This window comes from Urocampus carinirostris, chromosome 9 (assembly GCF_059441175.1).
Source record: "Urocampus carinirostris isolate Australia breed hairy pipefish chromosome 9, RoL_Ucar_1.0, whole genome shotgun sequence".
In the NCBI taxonomy this organism is placed as follows: Eukaryota; Metazoa; Chordata; class Actinopteri; order Syngnathiformes; family Syngnathidae; genus Urocampus; species Urocampus carinirostris.
The window spans coordinates 37,268,597-37,286,409 of NC_142357.1; the positions used below are offsets into that span (position 1 = coordinate 37,268,597).

The window sequence follows — 17,813 nt, forward strand, 5'->3', positions numbered from 1 at the left end:
TCCTGAAGGTCCTCAACTATGACGAATGAGATGGCTTATATCAATGTCTGGAATTATTTAAAAAAAGCATATTCTCTGTTGCAACCTGATAACATCGTAAGCTAGAGACGCTGTAACCGGGGGTCTCTTGCATAATGATTTCGGAAAGGCTAACCAAAGCCTGGAATTGTTATAAAACATTGTTTTCAACAGCATTATGCAAAAATACCAGAATGAAGTACGCCATAACCCAGGGTCTACTGGATAATCTATGATCATTAAGATAGGTTACTACCAATGCCTGCAATAGGTAAAAACATTGTATTTGACTGTACATGTCATTTCCTGCACGGTTGTCATGGCGCCCAGCTGGCCCCGCCCCTTGACACCGGCTGAGACGCATTGGACTGATTGCTTTTGGAGTACTTAAACACTCCTTTTGGGACTGCCCGTTGCCAGACCATTGCTTTACCTTGTTGAAGACCTGTTCATGCCTGTTGGATCTGAGTAATGCCTAGTTTGTAATTTTGATTGCCTTTAAACCTGTTTTGTTTTGTCTTTTGGTCCGTTTGTGTGTTGGACAACTCTTCTTTCCTAATTAAAGTGACAGATGGTCTACGCATATGAGTTCCGACTTCCTGCTTCTTGGTCCAACCCGTGACAGTACATCATAGGCTAATGACACCATAACCCTGGGGTCTACTGTACAGTATTTCCTAAAAGTCATGAATCTTAGTAAATGGGATATGCTAGTATCAATGCTTGGAATTTTTTAAAAGAAAATTGTATTCCACGTCGTAACAGGAAAATATTGTAAACCAGTGACACTGTAATCCAGGTGTCTATTTTAGATTTTTTTTTCCTGAATTTTATTTATCTTAAAAAAAGGGAGATATGTGTGTACCGATGCTGCAATAGGTAAAAAAAAACATTGTATTCAACATTCTAACTTGAAAACATCATTAACTAGGGAAACCATAAAACGGGTGTCTACTATATAGTCTTTCCTGAATGATGCAATCAATAAAATATGAGAGGGGCTCGTAATAATACCTGGGATTGGTATTGAACTGATATATGAGACACTCACAAAATGACACATAAACAACTCATGTTGGATGTCATTTCCCTTTCTCTAACTCGTCATGTCACAACCCTCTTTGCTCTCTGCACCTCCCGGCGGTGCACACCGCTGGGTTTCTTTGTTGTAGGGCCCGAAATAGCACGCCAGGCTTACCGATCTCTGGATGTGAGATTGTTAAACAGGAGTTTTGTCCCCAAAAAAACAGAAAGACTTATGTCTTTTTGTTGGCATGACGTAGACTTCCTGAATATCCCCTGTACACTTTTATCCAAGAACCACAAAGTATTTATAATTAGAATGGATGGAAGGTAGCCTGAGCGGTGGGTATCCTAAGCTCGGCTCATCCATCTCAAAGAGACTGCATGATTTTGCATCCAACACACAAACAAAATCCCCGAGGCTTAAGAAGCTGTTCCTCCATCTTTTTAGACTGGATTGGAATCTTAATCAGGATGTTTTGACGGACACGTATCTCTGCAAGGTATTTTAATAATCGTCTCTTGGGGTATGCCTCTGAATTCCGACATAAATACAGGAGAACCTAGGGATATGGCAACCCCGCCTTAGGACATACTCACTTTGGAGTAAGATGCTTTTTTTCGGCCTGTCTTATCCCCACTATACCACATTAACAAAAATTTTTTTGTGTGCCCAAACTACTATTTTTCGGACAAGCGTTTTTATTCTCTTCTGGTAGCATATATTCTATCAATTGCACTGAAGAACCAATTTATTAATTCCATTACAACTGTCAATAAATTGTCTTATGATTTCCAGTGTTTTAATACATTTTTGCTCTTGATTTGATTGTGGTACATCTACCTATAAATGTCTCAAAATACAAATGTTTCAGGCTACAGAGTACCTGAAAGGGGTATATTGCCTCTAGTTACAAAGGCGTTTCAGGATACAAAGTCAGAAATGCAGTTCAGTATGCCCTGCCTTTCGCCGCTCCCAGTGTTCTATCTGGCAAACCGATGCGTATGCGTTAATCCAGGCATGCCTTTCGTGTCCCCAGTTTAAGTTAAAAAATAGATGAATATTTTCATTATTTCCTTTATTCTTTTTTTTTTTTTAACAGAATCAGCCTCTTATTTTACTTTAGTGTGCGGTCATCTAATTTGAACATATATTTGTTTTATGTTCCAATGGTCTTTTAGGATGTATCCAAAATAAATACTTTTGCGGGGCTTGGAACGGATTAGCGCATCTACATTCAAAAGGGGTCTCTACAAACAAATGTTTCAGGTTACAAAGCTTTTCCCAGAACGGGTTACATTTGTAAGTAGAGGTACCACTGTATATTAAAAAAATGTTACAACAGAGTGAATGATGTACAATTGCTATGTTTTTCTTTGGATTCAATTTATCTCACGTTTGGTAAAACAGAAATTGTAAGGTAGTGATGGTGCCTGAAAAATAATGGCTAGCATTGCTAAAGCAGCTTCTAGCATCGATCTTTTCAATGAAAAAGTTGAAAAATTGAAACGTAATGCACATAATAAACCACAAAATAATTAGGTAGTGAGAACATATTTAGCTTTAACAGTAAGCTATTAGCTTTAGTATCTGTATTATCATCGCTTTAGGGGAGCTAAACATTTTTATAAAAAGAAATTGTGTTTTTGTGTGCTGTCAAAAATGAAATATTACTGACAGAGCCATAAGAAAATGTTGCAGTATTTATATGAGCATATTGCAATATATTTCTTGTTGTGTTCGTGGGTTCAATTAGGTTTATAGTCAAATAAACGTTCAACATTTCAAAAGTCAGGCGCTTGCCTCGCAGGCAGATTCTGGATTTCATACTTTCACTTTGAAAATCCCTGATCTAACATAAGCTTGGTTCTCAGTCTTTCACAGTTAGGGTTAAGGTATCTGAGCATATTTAATGCAATTCGTTTTTGCAATATTGAATCAGTTTTGCGTTGGTATCGTCTTTTAGAAATGTGAAGGCTGGATAGCCTCTTAAAGTTATCCAAGGTATTTCACGTATAGGTTCCATTACAAGAATTAGCACGTTTTTAAGTTGTTAGTCTGTCCTTTCTTCCCATGTTTTGCATTTCCAATGGCTATTAAAATCCCCCCCCAAAAATTTCAATAAAACCTCTTGACTTTCTTAGGAATATAGATATTTCAACAACATAAAATAAGAATAAGTATGGGTGCATTATACAATATTACAGTACAGAAATTACAGAAATTACAACAATAACTCACTCGCAAATCTTTCCATAGCACAAGAGATTCAGAATTAAATGAAAAGAAAGGCATTGTGGGAAGTAGTTTAGCCATTGCATATCGGCATATTCCTAAATCCGTGATGAAATCATTACAGTGCATTTTAAGTATTAGTGTCGGTTTCGACCCGGCTATAAAATCAAGATTATAAAACATCAACTACCGCCAAAACTGAAATCATGAGTAGACTATCAATCAACATAAAATCATTCATGTGAGCTTGAGCACATTCTCAATTTGCCATTTTGCCAGTATATCTGCACAAAAATAAAACAAAAACCTGTCACGACATGTAATGCATATTTAGTATAGAGCCGGTAAGTTGCTGAGTATTTTTTGGGTAACAATGTCACTCTAGGCCTTTCAGATGAAAGAAATCCAGGGGAGTATGGCATCAAAACCTGGATAGCTGGTGATGCCACAACAAACTTTATCTGGAATTTACAGATTTACACGGATTACGCTGCAAGAGAAAAAAAAATGGATTTTTTTAAATTTTTTTATTATTAACTTGTCAAGGAACGAAACAGGAGGAGGACCCAGATGCGTGACATTTCTCACACAAGCTTTATTTTACGGGAAATGGGGCAGTCATGCACATTAACCCAAACGCCAGTGATTCGGCGTTTGTTGAGCGGAAGACGTAAGGCAGCAGTCTGGCATGGAACGACAGGAAGCCAGAGGCTGACGAGATCGATACCAATTGCACGAGCAGATATCGGACAGATGGGGTCGATACCGCACAGGACGGGACAGAAAGGATTGATATCAGGCACTGGAGACTGGAGTCCGATAACAAGCAGGACGAGATAGACGGGAGCGATACCAGACACTGGAGATCGATAATAAACAGGACAAACTAGACGGGAGCGCTACCAGACACTAGAGATCGATATCAAACAGAACAAAATAGACGGGATAAATACTGGAGATTGATATTAAACAGGACAAAATAGACGGGAACAAAACTGGAGATCGATATTAAAAAGGACAAAATAGACGGGAACGATACCGGAAAGGAAACACAAGCAGGGAACTGGACAGAGTCAAAACACACGTCTTACTGGTGCTGAGGTTCGTTGACGGACTGACAAAGGGTGAGTGAGAGCACTGAGCTTAAATAGGAGGGAAGCCAATCAGTCAACGAGCCGCAGCTGGCCCAAATGGGCGGGGCCGATTAGGCGCCATGGCAACCGTGACATAATTTATATTGGTTAGTATGTTGGTTGGTTGGAACCCTTAACCACTATGGTAGAAAGAGGCACCATTTTCTTTTAGTGGGTCTTGGGTAAGTACAGCCTTGTGGCGCCCATCCCTCTCCAGGCCAACATATGTTTCCGTATAGGTAATATTACTACAATAAAACAAACTAAAGATTATCAAGCAGATGTATTATAATACCTCTCAATAATAGACAGGTTACAGACAACCCCTTATTTATTTAAATAATTATCTTGATTTACCATGTTTTCAAATCAAAATTAAGTGGTATGTTGCCAGAAAAAGGCTCAAAGACCCACACTTAAATTAGAAAAAGCAATATTTACATGGATAAAGAGGCCCACAAAGGTAAGCAAAAGATGAAAAAAAAACGGGTGATGTAAGCCCAATATTAGCATATTTTACAGCTGACTAAGTTTCCGGGTAATAATGCCAAAAATGAAGCCTCGCAGGGAAATGCTTCACACACACGCTTAGGGGCTTTTAAGATGAATCACTCCCTTGATAACGCCATCCTTCTGACGGAGCAATGTATAACATGCTTGGCGCATTCAGACATCTTTCTCCGAAGTTTTGGGAGTCAAGCAGAGTTAAAAGGATTCCACAGCGTGACTTTGCTGCTTTGGTTTCAAACTACAGTCAAACGTAGCGAATCGTTTTCTGAATCAGTCATGAATCAGCCACAGCTTTGCGGGGCTTCAAACATCACCGCTTGCATCATCAACACACACAACGACTCGCGGTTCATGAACCACCCATCCACCATACTCTGCACACGCTGCAGGGATTCAAACCTAGAATCCCATCACATCCACTGACACGCTAACATGGGGCGTGTTACCCAAAAGCTAACACAAGAAGAGGGTTAACAAAACCAATACTTGATATTCTATTTTATCTGAGCACCGCAGCAGAATCTCTTTTTACACCAAGAAGGACGAACGTCCCAAATCTCTTCTCACTCATGGCGGGAGCTCCTGCACACTTGGTGCAAGAGCCTTAAACATTTAATTGCATTTCGCAAATGTAATCTGATAGGGATTAGCCTGCTGCGCGGGACATCTGTCTACCCGGCGAGAGGACGAGGGCACTCCTGTGTTTAAAAAAACGAATTGAGGTGGACACGCTACGTTGGGGAAAACCTGGCAACGATCGCCTCAACGATTAGGTCCCTTTATCTTGAGGGGGAGATTAATCACCACACTGCAGTAGGGATGACACGCTTAGCAACTGCTGGAAAGTCTGTTTTTAGAAAAATATGGGGATATTATGTTCGATTAGCCTTCTTTAAAAAAAAATGTTTTTTAAATAACCAAATTGTGCTTCTGGAGATCTATCACGATAACTGGTAAATTATTTATTTACACTGCTTGAAATATGCTATAAAAACATATGCACGATCCAATTAGTGCAGTGTGTTTTTATTTTAGTTACCATTACAATAACATTATACAGCTTCGGTTAACACGTCTCTAAAATTAGTGTTGGAAACCAGAGCTATATCAGTCGATCGAAAAATACTTCCTTTGTGTGTCTTCGATTGTTAGGAGCACCATAAGATTTTGCAGTGCATATAAATAGGATTATAAATATGTTTATGTGAAAATAAGTCACTTCTAAATATTATACAAGTGCTCCAATACTCAAATGCTTGGGTATGAAAAGTAGATCACTCATCCTTATCAAATTCTGTCAAAATCTTAGTTCTACATACGAGTAATAAAGCAAAAGACATAATCAAATCCAACAGTGTCAATAAAGACTTGGTCATGCAGCTATCAATCTGAATAAATTGGTGCTGATGCAAATACACGCACAGAAGTCCAACATAAAAGACAGAAAAAGGGAAAAACAGAACTCGATTTAATCTATAAAGATCAGAAGCCTGTGCAATCACAACATCATAAGCAATGCGACTGATTATGCCTCCACTCTCCAGTGCCTGACTTATATTACTGAGAGATAGAGAGAAGACACAGCCAAGCTACAACTTATATAGAAAATCAAAATAGTTTCTATTGAGGAACATTACAATTGTCTTAAAATCCTTAGCCATGCACCTGAATACAGTATGGTTAAGTTCTTCAGTGCCTCACTCACGTTATGGAGCGATAGAGAGGCGACACGACCAAGGTGTGCTACAAATTCTGTAAAAATGCAACATACAGGTATATTAAAATGAGAAAAATAAACGCTTAGAATCTTTCTAACAAGTCAAGCTCTCCAGTGCCTCACTCACATTATGGAGAGATAGAGAGGTGACACAACCAAGGTGTGCTAATAATTCTGTAGAAAATCAATATATATTACAATGAGAAAAATATACGCTGAAAATATTTCCAACAAGCCAAGTTCTCCAGTGCCTCACTCACGTTATGGAGAGATAGAGAGGTGACATGACCAAGGTGTGCTAGTAATTCAGTAGAAAATCAATATATATTATAATGAGAACAATAAACGCTGAGAATATTTCTAACAAGCCAAGTTCTCCAGTGCCTCACTCACATTGTGGATAGAGGCGAGACGACCAAGGTGTGCTACTAGTTCTGTAGAAAATCAATATATATTATAATGAGAAAAATAAACGCTAAGAATCTTTCTAACAAGCCGAGTTCTTCAGTGCCTCACTCACGTTATGGAGAGAGAGAGGCGACACGATCAAGGTGTGCTACTAATTCTGTTGAAAATCAATATATATTAAAATGAGAAAAATAAACGCTTAGAATCTTTCTAACAAGCCAAGCTCTCCAGCGCCTCAAGCGCATTATGAGGATGTAAAGAGGAGACACGACCAAGTTGTGCTACTATTTCTTTCAAAAATCAAAATATATTCTAATGCTTCCAATATAATCTTGGCCAAGCTCTCAAATTGCCCCAATCATATTACAGAGAGGTAGAGATGTTACACAACAAAATTGTGCTACTACATTCATAGAAAATCAAAATATATTCTTATGAGGAGCATAAATACTTTCACTCGTATCTCGACCAAGCTCTCTGATGCCTTGCCCACATTATGGAAAGGTTGAAAGGAGACATGACTGAGTTGTTGTACCACTTCTATAGAAAATCAAAATATACAGTATTATGACAAGGGGCATAAATGGGGGTGATTAAATATAACAGAGTGGCGCAAAATGACTACCAATCAGCTCTTTCTTTCTGTCGGGCTAATAACTATGATGTCATATTTGGCCATTGATAAGATGATCATTTTATGTTTATTATACATTTTCCTAAATTGGTGCTACACTTGTTATCTTTTGATCACTGAAGGCTTGTGATGAAGAATACTTATAATTCCAGGCTTGTTCTATTTAGATCATTTTTTAACACTTGCAATAAAGAATGCTTATACTGCCAGGGTTGGTGTATTTTGATAATTAATGAATGTTCGTGATAGAGAATGCTTGTTATGCCAGGCTTACTCTAATTTGATCATTATTGAACTTTTGCAATAGAGAATGATTGTGATGCCAGGGTTATTTTAGTGTGATCACTATTGAACACTTGCAATGACAAATTCTCATAATACAAGGGTGGTTCTTTTTTGATTATTATCGAACACTTGCTATGTAGAATGCTTGTAATGCCAGGCTTACTCTAATTTGATCGTTATTGAACTTTTGCAATGGAGAATGATTGTCATGCCAGGGTTATCTTAATTTGATCAATATTGAACACCTGCAATGAAAAATTTTCATACTACCAGGGTGGTTCTTTTTTGATTATTATCGAACACCTGCTATGTAGAATGCTTGTAATGCCAGAGTTGTTGTATTTTGTCCATTATTGAATGCTGCCAATGAAAAATGCTTAGAAATCCAGGCTTTTTCTATTTAGATCATTTTTAACACTTGTGATAGAGAATGCTTATACTGCCAGGGTTGGTCTATTTTGATCATTAATGAATGTTTGTGATAGAGAATGATTATAATGCCAGGCTTACTCTAATTTGATCATTATTGAACTTTTGCAATGGAGGATGATTGTGATGCCAGGGTTATTTTAATTTGATCACCAGTGAACACTTGCAATTCTCATAATACCCAGGGTGTTTTTTTTTTAAATAGTATTGAACGCTTGCGATGTAGAATGCTTGTAATGCCAGAGTTGTTCTATTTTGTCCATTATTGAATGCTGGCAATGAAAAATGCTTCTAATGCCAGGGTTTCTCTATTTGCGGTCACTGTTTGTGTCACTGTGGTTGATCTCCACCCTCGATTATGCAGGGAAGCTGATCATATTGCTGTGCCTTAGTTTTTACAGGATTGATCTACTTTAAGTAATCTAGGAGGTTCTTCATTAAAGGAAGTTGAACGTAAAGTTTAAGCAAGCTGGCGAGACTGCAGCGGAGAAATAAGTTTCAACCGCACTTGTGCCAAGTTAGAAGGTGAAGAGCCAGAACATAGGCAGGGCAAAGAGATGAATCATAGCACATAACAATGTAGCAGCGTGTTAGACAGGTTGTCAGGGTGAAAGCAGATGGCGGAAGACGAGGAAGAGGAGACATGGCGGTCGTTACTCACAAACGCGATTAAGGTTGCGGGAAAAAAAAAGATGAAAAACTGCAGGCTGCTACATCTGAAGGTATCTCTGAGGGTGGGCTCAAAGCCAGAGAAAAGTGTTTGGTCTATTAAATGAGAAGGAAAGGCCAATTTGGGTGCAGCCGAGATTCAAGAATGACGTAAAAGTCTCGAGAGTACTCGGGAGAAATGATTTGGGGGTCAATACCTTCTTGTCTGGAAGGGATGCTGTTACCATGGCGACTACTCACCTTAGAAGATAGAGGAGATATAAGAGAAGGATTTGCAAAGGAATTGACTGGATGCCCCGAGGAATTAAGATAGGATTACACGTACTTACACACTTTACATCCAATCTCCACAAGCATGGCATTTGGAATTTATGACACACTATCCTGTGGCTATTGGTCGAGCTTTATACTCGATCCAAGTGTTTGGAAATACTGTAGATAACTTTGCGGTGTGGAATGGAAAGCTTTTGCGGTAAATCAGCGACCACTTATTTCTCAAGCCCAAAAACTTGATGATTGTGGGTATGAAAAGTTTTTACCTGAAGACACCAGTCTACTATTGGTTGACATTATATAAAATGCGAGTCTGCTATTGGCCTGTGTCACGTCATCATGAGAATACAGATATGTTCATGGTTGTTGAAGGATTTTATATTTTATACGTTTAAATACAAGTCACATTTATTGAGTGTGACTGTTTTGAGGAACCACAGACATCAGGACGCTCGTCTCTGAGGTGGTAGGGCTTCTTTGGCACGCCCATGGGAGGAGCCGGGACACCATCTTGCGGAAAGATGTGGGCCGAGAGAAGAAAGGCAGGAGGACTTCAGAAGAGGCTTGACAGAGACTCGAGTGACACTAATACGGCTAATTCGGCCATATTCGATGGAGTTCACTTGGTTAAATTGTTTAAGAAATTAAATCTGCCCCCGTGTGGAAATGCCGGTCTCTAGTTCATCTTTTCCATCAAGAAACGAGCGCGCATTGTTAGGTGAGTGTAGGTTGTGTTTGGTTAATGCAGTCAAAAAACTAATTCAAACAATTTGGTAAACGGTACATTTTAATATTTATTTCCTAACACTGTACTACCTCCCATAATGCCTATCTCCCTCTCCATCTGTTCAAATTCCCGTGTATTTTGTAATGTCTGTGAATCGCTGATAATTTATTGTGTCTACTGTATTTCTTTGCTATGGGCCCAAAGCTTACAGTGATGCTTAAGGGAGAAGATTAAACATGCTAACCATGAAAACAAAGCTTGCAATGGTCAAGAAATACAAATCGCTACTCTCACTAAATTGCATGGCAGTAACGATTTGACGATCGGGACTGTTATGAGCGATTTCATAAATAAATACTGATAATCAGAGACTTTGTTTCCATGTTTATCTTGTTTTAGCTACCTCCTTTAGTTACACTGTGAGTACTGTTCTGTTGAATGAAAACTTCATTTCGAACATTAAAATAAAAACAGGACAAAAACAATAACTCAACACCAAAATACATACTGTAAATTACATAACATGTTCGAAAAAGGGTAGTCAGAAGCAGATGCTTATTTTTCCTACCCCTTTATCTTCCCTATTAAATACATTTTACAAATTCTCCTTTCCTCTTATGTCTAATATAACAAAGTCTCATGGATATACTTATTACATAGGTCAGATATCAATAATTATAATGATAACAATAGTCAGATATTTTATACACTAATCTTCGTAGTACCCCTCCCTCAACGTCATAATGCCACTAGTCACTAAATATTGAGACACCAATGATAATAACAACAATAGTTATAATATTAATAATAACAGTTATGATAGAACAATAGCCACAATAACAACAAAGTTAACCGTAGATGTAAACGCACTATTCCCAATCTCTCGAATCACTCATACCCCATCTTCTTCATCTCTGTATTCCGCTAGTAATGTTTTTTTTTTGTATTTAAATTTGAACAAGTGAATAGTTGGACATTGTTTGATCTTGTCTTGTAAATTGTTCCAAAGTTTGACTCCACACACAGACACTCACATACCTTTCCTGGTAGTTCTCACCTTTTGGATTATGAATTTACTACAGCCCCTTAAGTTATAATTTCCCTCTTTCCGAATGAATAATTTTTGGATGTTTTCTGGCATGTTTTTGTTGACCTTAATTAGCAGTTGTGCAGTGAAAAATTTTACTAAATCATCCAATTTTACTAATTTGGACTGCAGGAATAAAATCTCAGAATAAATTATCTCGATATCTTACCCTGTGTATAGTTCTAATTGCACGTTTTATATAATATACTTAATAATAATATATAATAAATACAGTGCATTATAGTTTAAAATGAATTTGGCTTTATTAATTAAGAAATGCTTTTAGATACTTTAGTTTCTATGTGTCTGATGTGTGTTTTCCAGCTTAATTTATTGTCTATTATGACCCCCAAAAACCTTATTTCTGATACAGTGTCTATTTCAGCACCATCTATTTTTACTTCTGAATCTTGATTTGCCTTGCGATTAGCAAATAATATTACTTTGGTTTTATTTAAATTTAAAGATAATTTATTTATATCCATCCATACTTTTAGGTTAACACGTTAGGCAGGGTTGCCATATCCTGGGGTCTACTGTATGATCCAATAAAATAATTATGTCAGTCGCCATTTCAGTTTTCAAAAGAACCTGAAATTGCGAGCGTATATGTTTGGCAAAGTTTTTTTTTATGTCCATCAAATCAGCCATCTTGTCACACAGGTGAAGAAGCGCAGAGACTGTTCAGCCAATCAGAATTCAGAACACAATACACGATGCAAATCAGTGAAGTAGCGGGGAGTGAAAGTGAACCCTGTTTCACTGTACTCTTCAAAGAATAGTCTCCTTACCCTTCACTCAAGGCCTTGCTCTTCTCCAGATCTAGGATGACGTTGAGTAGCACCTTGATCTTCTCCTGATTGGACACCAAGTTCTCCTCCACACTTTGTAACTGTCCCTCCAGAACTTGAGTCGCCGTCCCCGCCAATCGTCCTGCCGGGGCCCCGTTGCATTTCGCCAATTTGTGTGTTTTGCAAGACTGAGTGTGCTCATCCAAGGATTTACTCTTTTGTTTGGTGTAAGTCTTTACTTTAGTCTCTTTAGATATGTTTGGTTTAGGGTTGTTTATTGCCTGTTGTGTGTTCTTGCTAGGATCTATAGGGTCGGACGGTTTAGAGGGAGTAGATTTAGGGGATTTTTTTGCGGGGAGAACCGGAGGGGTGCTGCACATTTTGGTTTTTTGACCAGAAACTTCTAGAGGTTTGGCATCTGTATGCTTGCTTTTATCATTGTCTGATAATATTAGTTCTGTGACTTCTTTTTTAGAGGTTGATAACTGTGCCCCTGGGACGGTCCTTGTGTTAGCGTCAGCTGTTTGTGTGGCCTTGCAGTGTGAAAACTCGGCAGAACGCGGCCTTGTTTGCTGATTCTTTGTTTTCACCGAATCAGGGCCCGAATTGCTCGAGTTTGAACTGTGTGTTTTGGGTATAGTGTGTGACAACTGTGGGATTTTGCTGGTTTTGGCGTCCAGGTTCTTAGATTCCGGGTTCTTAGCATCCGTGTTCTTGGCGGCTAAGTTTTTAGTGTCCGGCGTTGATGCCTTTCTGGAGCTCTGCACTGCATTCGGCTTCCAAGGAGAGTGTGGTAAAGTCTGGCTGGATGATATTTGAGGTCCTGGTCGTCTTCGGCATGCGCCGGTGCACTGGGTGAACTGGGATCGTCTCCTGCCGCATGTTCCGCATAGCTGTGGCGAAGAAGTGGTCGCCATCCGGCAGGGACGAGGTGTTGTGGTGTGAATGTTGGTGCATATGCTGGGGGTCTTAGATCGAGGTATCCCCTTACGTAGGGACGGCAGCCGACTTTTTTCTTGGTCTCTGTCCTCTGGAACTTCGGCACAAACGCCGCCCAGCATGTCTGACCCCACCACGCTGCCATTGATGTACTTAGATGTACGTTTCCCTTTTGCTGGCGCAGGGTTGGTCTGTATCATTTTGATCTGGCAGTAAACACCACTACCCGATCCTTGTGACCCCATATCATCCTGCTGGCTGTTGATATCGTTTCCCGACGTCTTTTTGGATAACGGCAACCCGTTCCCGTCACTTTTGATAACGCCCGCCTCCACTGCACCTGTTGCCATGGCGATAGCTCGCTTTCGGTCGGTGGTTTGCCCAACTGGCGTTTTGACAAAAGTCCGCAATCGAGGAGACGTTTGCACCCCAACACTGCACAGAGGGCCCCATCGTCCCACCGCGAGGGGAACTCCCAGGGCCGGCACGGGATTGGTTGGGTCGGCCACCCTCCTGCCCATGCTCAGGTCGCCTCAGCCCCCTGGGGAGCTAGACGATGCGTTCGGGGACATCATTCGTACCGAGCCAAATTACATCCAATCGAAAATGAGTCGGGAAATTGGTAGTGCGGTAGAATGCCACGGATCGATGCTCAATAGCCACTCGGAGGTTAACGATCCCCTTTCGTAGTATCGGAACGTCAAGCTTTCCCCAGTTTCCCACCGACGACCAACGATGATTAGGAACAATTCATGGCATCTAGGGAAAGGGGAAAAAAAGAGCATATTAGAGTGAGAATGATCGTCCGGATTTCAGGCGTTAGCACCATCCGTAATCCTCGACTGTTGCCTGGGCGCCCGGATCGATACAACTCTATCAAGCTCTTATTAGATCAGCAACTGGGTGGCAGAAACAGATCTTTATCCCCTGCTGGGGTTAAAAAAGGAGCAATTTATTACTTACAACAGACGTTACAAAAAAATGTTATTGTTTAAAAAAAATGTTACCTTCCAATGGAGGCAGGTAAACAAAGACAGAATGGTTTTTATTATCATTGATCACAAGGTAGTGCAATTTTTTTTACAAGCTCAGATGTGGCATTCCAAGATAAACACGTAAAAAAGACTTAAAAGATGAAAATATGATTTAAAAAAAAAAGTAGGATAATCTTCATAGGGAGGCAGTTGTAGACTGGCCTAGGTGCAATGACCTTAGCACCAACATTATGCAAAATTAAGAATAAATAATATCATTGTTTTTATGGATAGAAAATATTTAGTTTCTCTGTTTTGTGTACTTGTTTAGGCTAGTGATGGTCCTGGGGAAGAAACTATCAATAGGCCTGTTAGTCTTTCTTTTAAGGGACCTGTAATGTCTGCCGGAGGACAACTGTGTCGCGAACCAAAAACAGAGACGGGACCCAATTGCGTTCGTTTTACTCAGCTTTATTTAGAAAGAGGAAAGGGCTTGCACCCACGATCCGGCGATCGTCGGTCACGGGTAGCAGATAGCTGGAACGCGGAAGTGGCACTTAGGAGAAAACAATTTCAGGATCGATAAAAGACAGATACCAAGGGGTTGAGAATTATATTCAGGCAGGATCAACAAAAAGGCAAGCGACTTTATGACAGCTTCTGCTGTCGGCACGGTTTTTCAGTACCGCTCCTGATAAGACTCCGGTGTGGTAATGATGTCATGATTCCTGATGTGAGTCACCTGTGCCCGCTCCTTTGGCGCCAACTGCCTCGGACTCTGATTGGCTCCCTGTCCCTATTCAAACCCACTCCTATTTGTCCCATTTTGTCAGTCCGTCTACAAACCTCAGTTAAGAGTAGGCCAGCTTTTTTGGACCCTGGTTGCCACCTGTTTTTTGCTCCCGTCTGTCCCCCGGATTCAACCTGTTTTTTGATCCTGACCACGTCTACTCTCCCGTCTCGGCTTTCGACCTCTTTTTGTCCCCGACCACGTCTACTTTCCTTTCCTAGCTTACGACTCGCTTTCGACCCCGACCACGTTTTTGCTCTCCTGTCCCGGTTACTAACCCGTTTTTCCGTTCCCGACACCGCCATCGCTCGCCACGGAAGATCCACTTCCACGTTCAGAGCGGCCTTGATCACCGTGTCCAGCAATCACCAGATCGTGGGCGCAAGCCTTTCTCTTTCTTCCAATAAAGCTTGTGAGAAACGCAATGCAAGTGGGTCCTGTCTCCGTTCTGGTCCTGACAAATGATGACTAGTTGTGGGGTCCACCAGTCTGTATGGCTGTTGGCAGCTTCTTGGGGACATTGGCGAGCTGGATCCCAACAGTTTTTTAGCTGTGTTTGTGAGTCGGGCCGATGAACCTTCAGACGGCGAACAGCAGGTGTCAGCACACATGCTTTGGTGAGCTGGTGCTCAACATTAGGGTGGAAAAGTCGTTGCTGCCGGGTTTTGCAGATCAGTTCAAAAGTTTGTAATCGTAAGTAGATGGAGGAGAAGAACCCTAGGTGGGAAAGTTTCCCCACCATGGTCTCCGGCATAAGGCCGAGCTAAAGTCCAGAAAGAGCATCCTAGCATAGTGACATCGCGTTTGGTCTACTGGAATGAAGTATTCTCTAACTCAGTTCAAGCAGGTGAACTCTGTTGTATTTGTTCAACTAAGCAAACATTTCGGTCGGTGGTTTGCCCAACTGGCGGTGGCGAGCGATGGCGGTGTCGGGAACGGAGAAGGGGTCAGTAGCCGGGACAGGAGAGCATAAACATGGTCGGGGTCGGAGCTTTGTTGGTGCTTTGCATTACGGTGGAAAATTCGTTGCTGCCGAGTTTTGCAGACAAGTTCGAAAGTTTGTAATCCTAGTTAGATGGAGGAGAAGAACCCTAAGTGGGAAAGCTTCCCCACCAGGGTCTCCGGCATAAGGCTGAGCTAAAGTCCAAAAAGAGCATCCTAGCATAGTGACATTGCGTTTGGGTCTACTGGAATCAAGTATTCTAACTCAGTTCAAGCAGGTGAACTCTGTTGTATTTGTTCAACTTAGTAAACATTCTAATAACTGTTTGGTTAGTTATTCCTCGCCCACCATGCACTTGTAATTCACCCGCATCATCCCACGACAGTGAAAAATGAGCAGGGAGGAGAATCGGAGATAATGCCGTTGGCCGGCGGTGACAAATGCGACAAAAAGGAGTCAAGAGAACAGACAAATTGAAAAATCTTGTTTGAGATGAGAGTATCATGTCGGGAGAAGAGATGGAAAGGCCAATTTTCTCGAGTTAAAATCTCAAAAAGTGGCCGTCTGAAACATCTGAAGAGTAATGATGTGAGAAGAATCCTAGCGCTCGTAGATGCACAAAAGTCTTCTCATCAATAAAATAGTTGCGTAAAGCTACATAGTCAATACACACAGCAAAAAGCATCTGTGCTCAAACGCATGCCACATCTTTTTGCATTTGCTGAAGTGCGTTTTTTTTTCACGCAGCGAATTTAATTTGCCAGTTGGCACGTCTGCTGGCTTTTTATGCTCGTATGGCCTCTTTATTCTCCCGTTGGCACACCAAAACATGCCAGGAAGAGCTTTCGTTAAACTGATTAGCTTTCCGCTCGCGAGGCCATGCATCGCATCCCCCAGCGATTTATTAACCTTGCGCATCACTGAATACGTACATCTATTATTTGTATCGATTCATAGCTATATAGCTATCGTATATTCTCATTTATTACTTCATATGTACTGTTACAAGAGGGCTTCATTCCTTTTGGCTTCCCCTTGGTGGCGTAAGAAAAGCTGGTTATCGTGAGTTTACTCATTTACAAGTTTTTGACCTCCTTATGTCACAAGACATGCAGAGTCTTACTATGGGTCTCATTCGTTTTGGCCTCTTTGTAGTCTCTGTCACAACCAGAACGGAGACAGGATCCACTTGCGTTGCGTTTCTCTCAAGTTTTATTGGAAGAAAGGTAAAGGGTTGCGCCCATGATCCGGTGATCGATAAAAGATAAGGAGAAAGAGAAAATAAAAAGTGAGACAGAGAGAGGGAGAGGAAAAGAGAGATAGAAAGCAAGAAAGGTAGAAAGTGAAATAAATAAATAAATAGAGATTAAGAGAGAGAGACACAAAGAGTAAGTCAGAGAAAGGAAGTTAAAAAGTGTCACGAACCGGAACGGGAAGCAGGAAGTAGGAACTCATTTGCGTAGACGTCCTCACACTTTAATTTAGAAAGAAAAGTTGTCCAAAACACAAACGGACCAGACCAAAAAAACAAAACGGGTCAAACACATGCAAAACTACAAACTAGGGATTTCCAGAATTAATCAGAACTTGCAGGAATCACTCAGAATGTTACACCGAAGTGCAACAAAGTCCAACAAGCACAACAAGTATAAACAGGTATCAACAAGTATGAACAAGTTTTCAACAACGATCTGGCAAAGCGCAGTTCAAAATGGCACGTTTAAGTACCCACAAGAGTAATCAGAAAATGCGAGTCAGCCGGTGTCAAGGGGTGGTGCCAGCTGGGCGCCATGGCAACCATGCAGAACCTGACAAAAAGAAAGAGAAAGCCAGAAAGCTCTTTTTCTCTCTCTCTTTTTCATTGACTCTCTGGCTTTCTCTTTCTTTCTCTCGCACCATCTTTCTTCTTTCTTTCTCTCTCTCTCTGTCTCTGTCTCTTTGTGTCCTTTTTCTCTCTTATTTCTACTTGTAACACAGAGAGTAAGTGAGAAAAACGAAGATAAAAAGCAAGAGCAGGCACGACCAAGCAAGCAAGGAAGGAAGGAAGGAAGGAAGGAAAGGGAAGAGAAAGATATAAAGGAAGGGAAAGGACGATGAAAAATATAAAGGAAGGGAAAGGGAGTGAAAGAAATATAAGAAAGGATATTAGTAGGAAGTAAACATTAGTTTGACTTAGTCAACCACAAAAAAGAATTTAACCAGAATATCACAATGACCTCACACTTAT

The 17,813-nt window shown here is 40.5% G+C and overlaps 2 protein-coding genes across 2 annotated transcripts in view; one reads left to right on the forward strand and one right to left on the reverse strand.

Annotated features, from left to right (window-relative positions):
- The window catches only part of dock2 (dedicator of cytokinesis 2), a 167,325-nt gene that overhangs the window by 96,796 nt on the left and 52,716 nt on the right, over nucleotides 1-17,813 (forward strand). The window lies entirely within an intron of this gene.
- The window catches only part of insyn2b (inhibitory synaptic factor family member 2B), a 34,025-nt gene that overhangs the window by 8,162 nt on the left and 8,050 nt on the right, over nucleotides 1-17,813 (reverse strand). Inside the window, exon 2 of the mRNA XM_088343665.1 lies at nucleotides 11,941-13,638. Within this exon, the coding sequence (XP_088199791.1) occupies nucleotides 11,941-13,400 (1,460 nt within the window). The 5' untranslated portion in view covers nucleotides 13,401-13,638. The remainder of the gene's footprint in view (nucleotides 1-11,940; nucleotides 13,639-17,813) is intronic.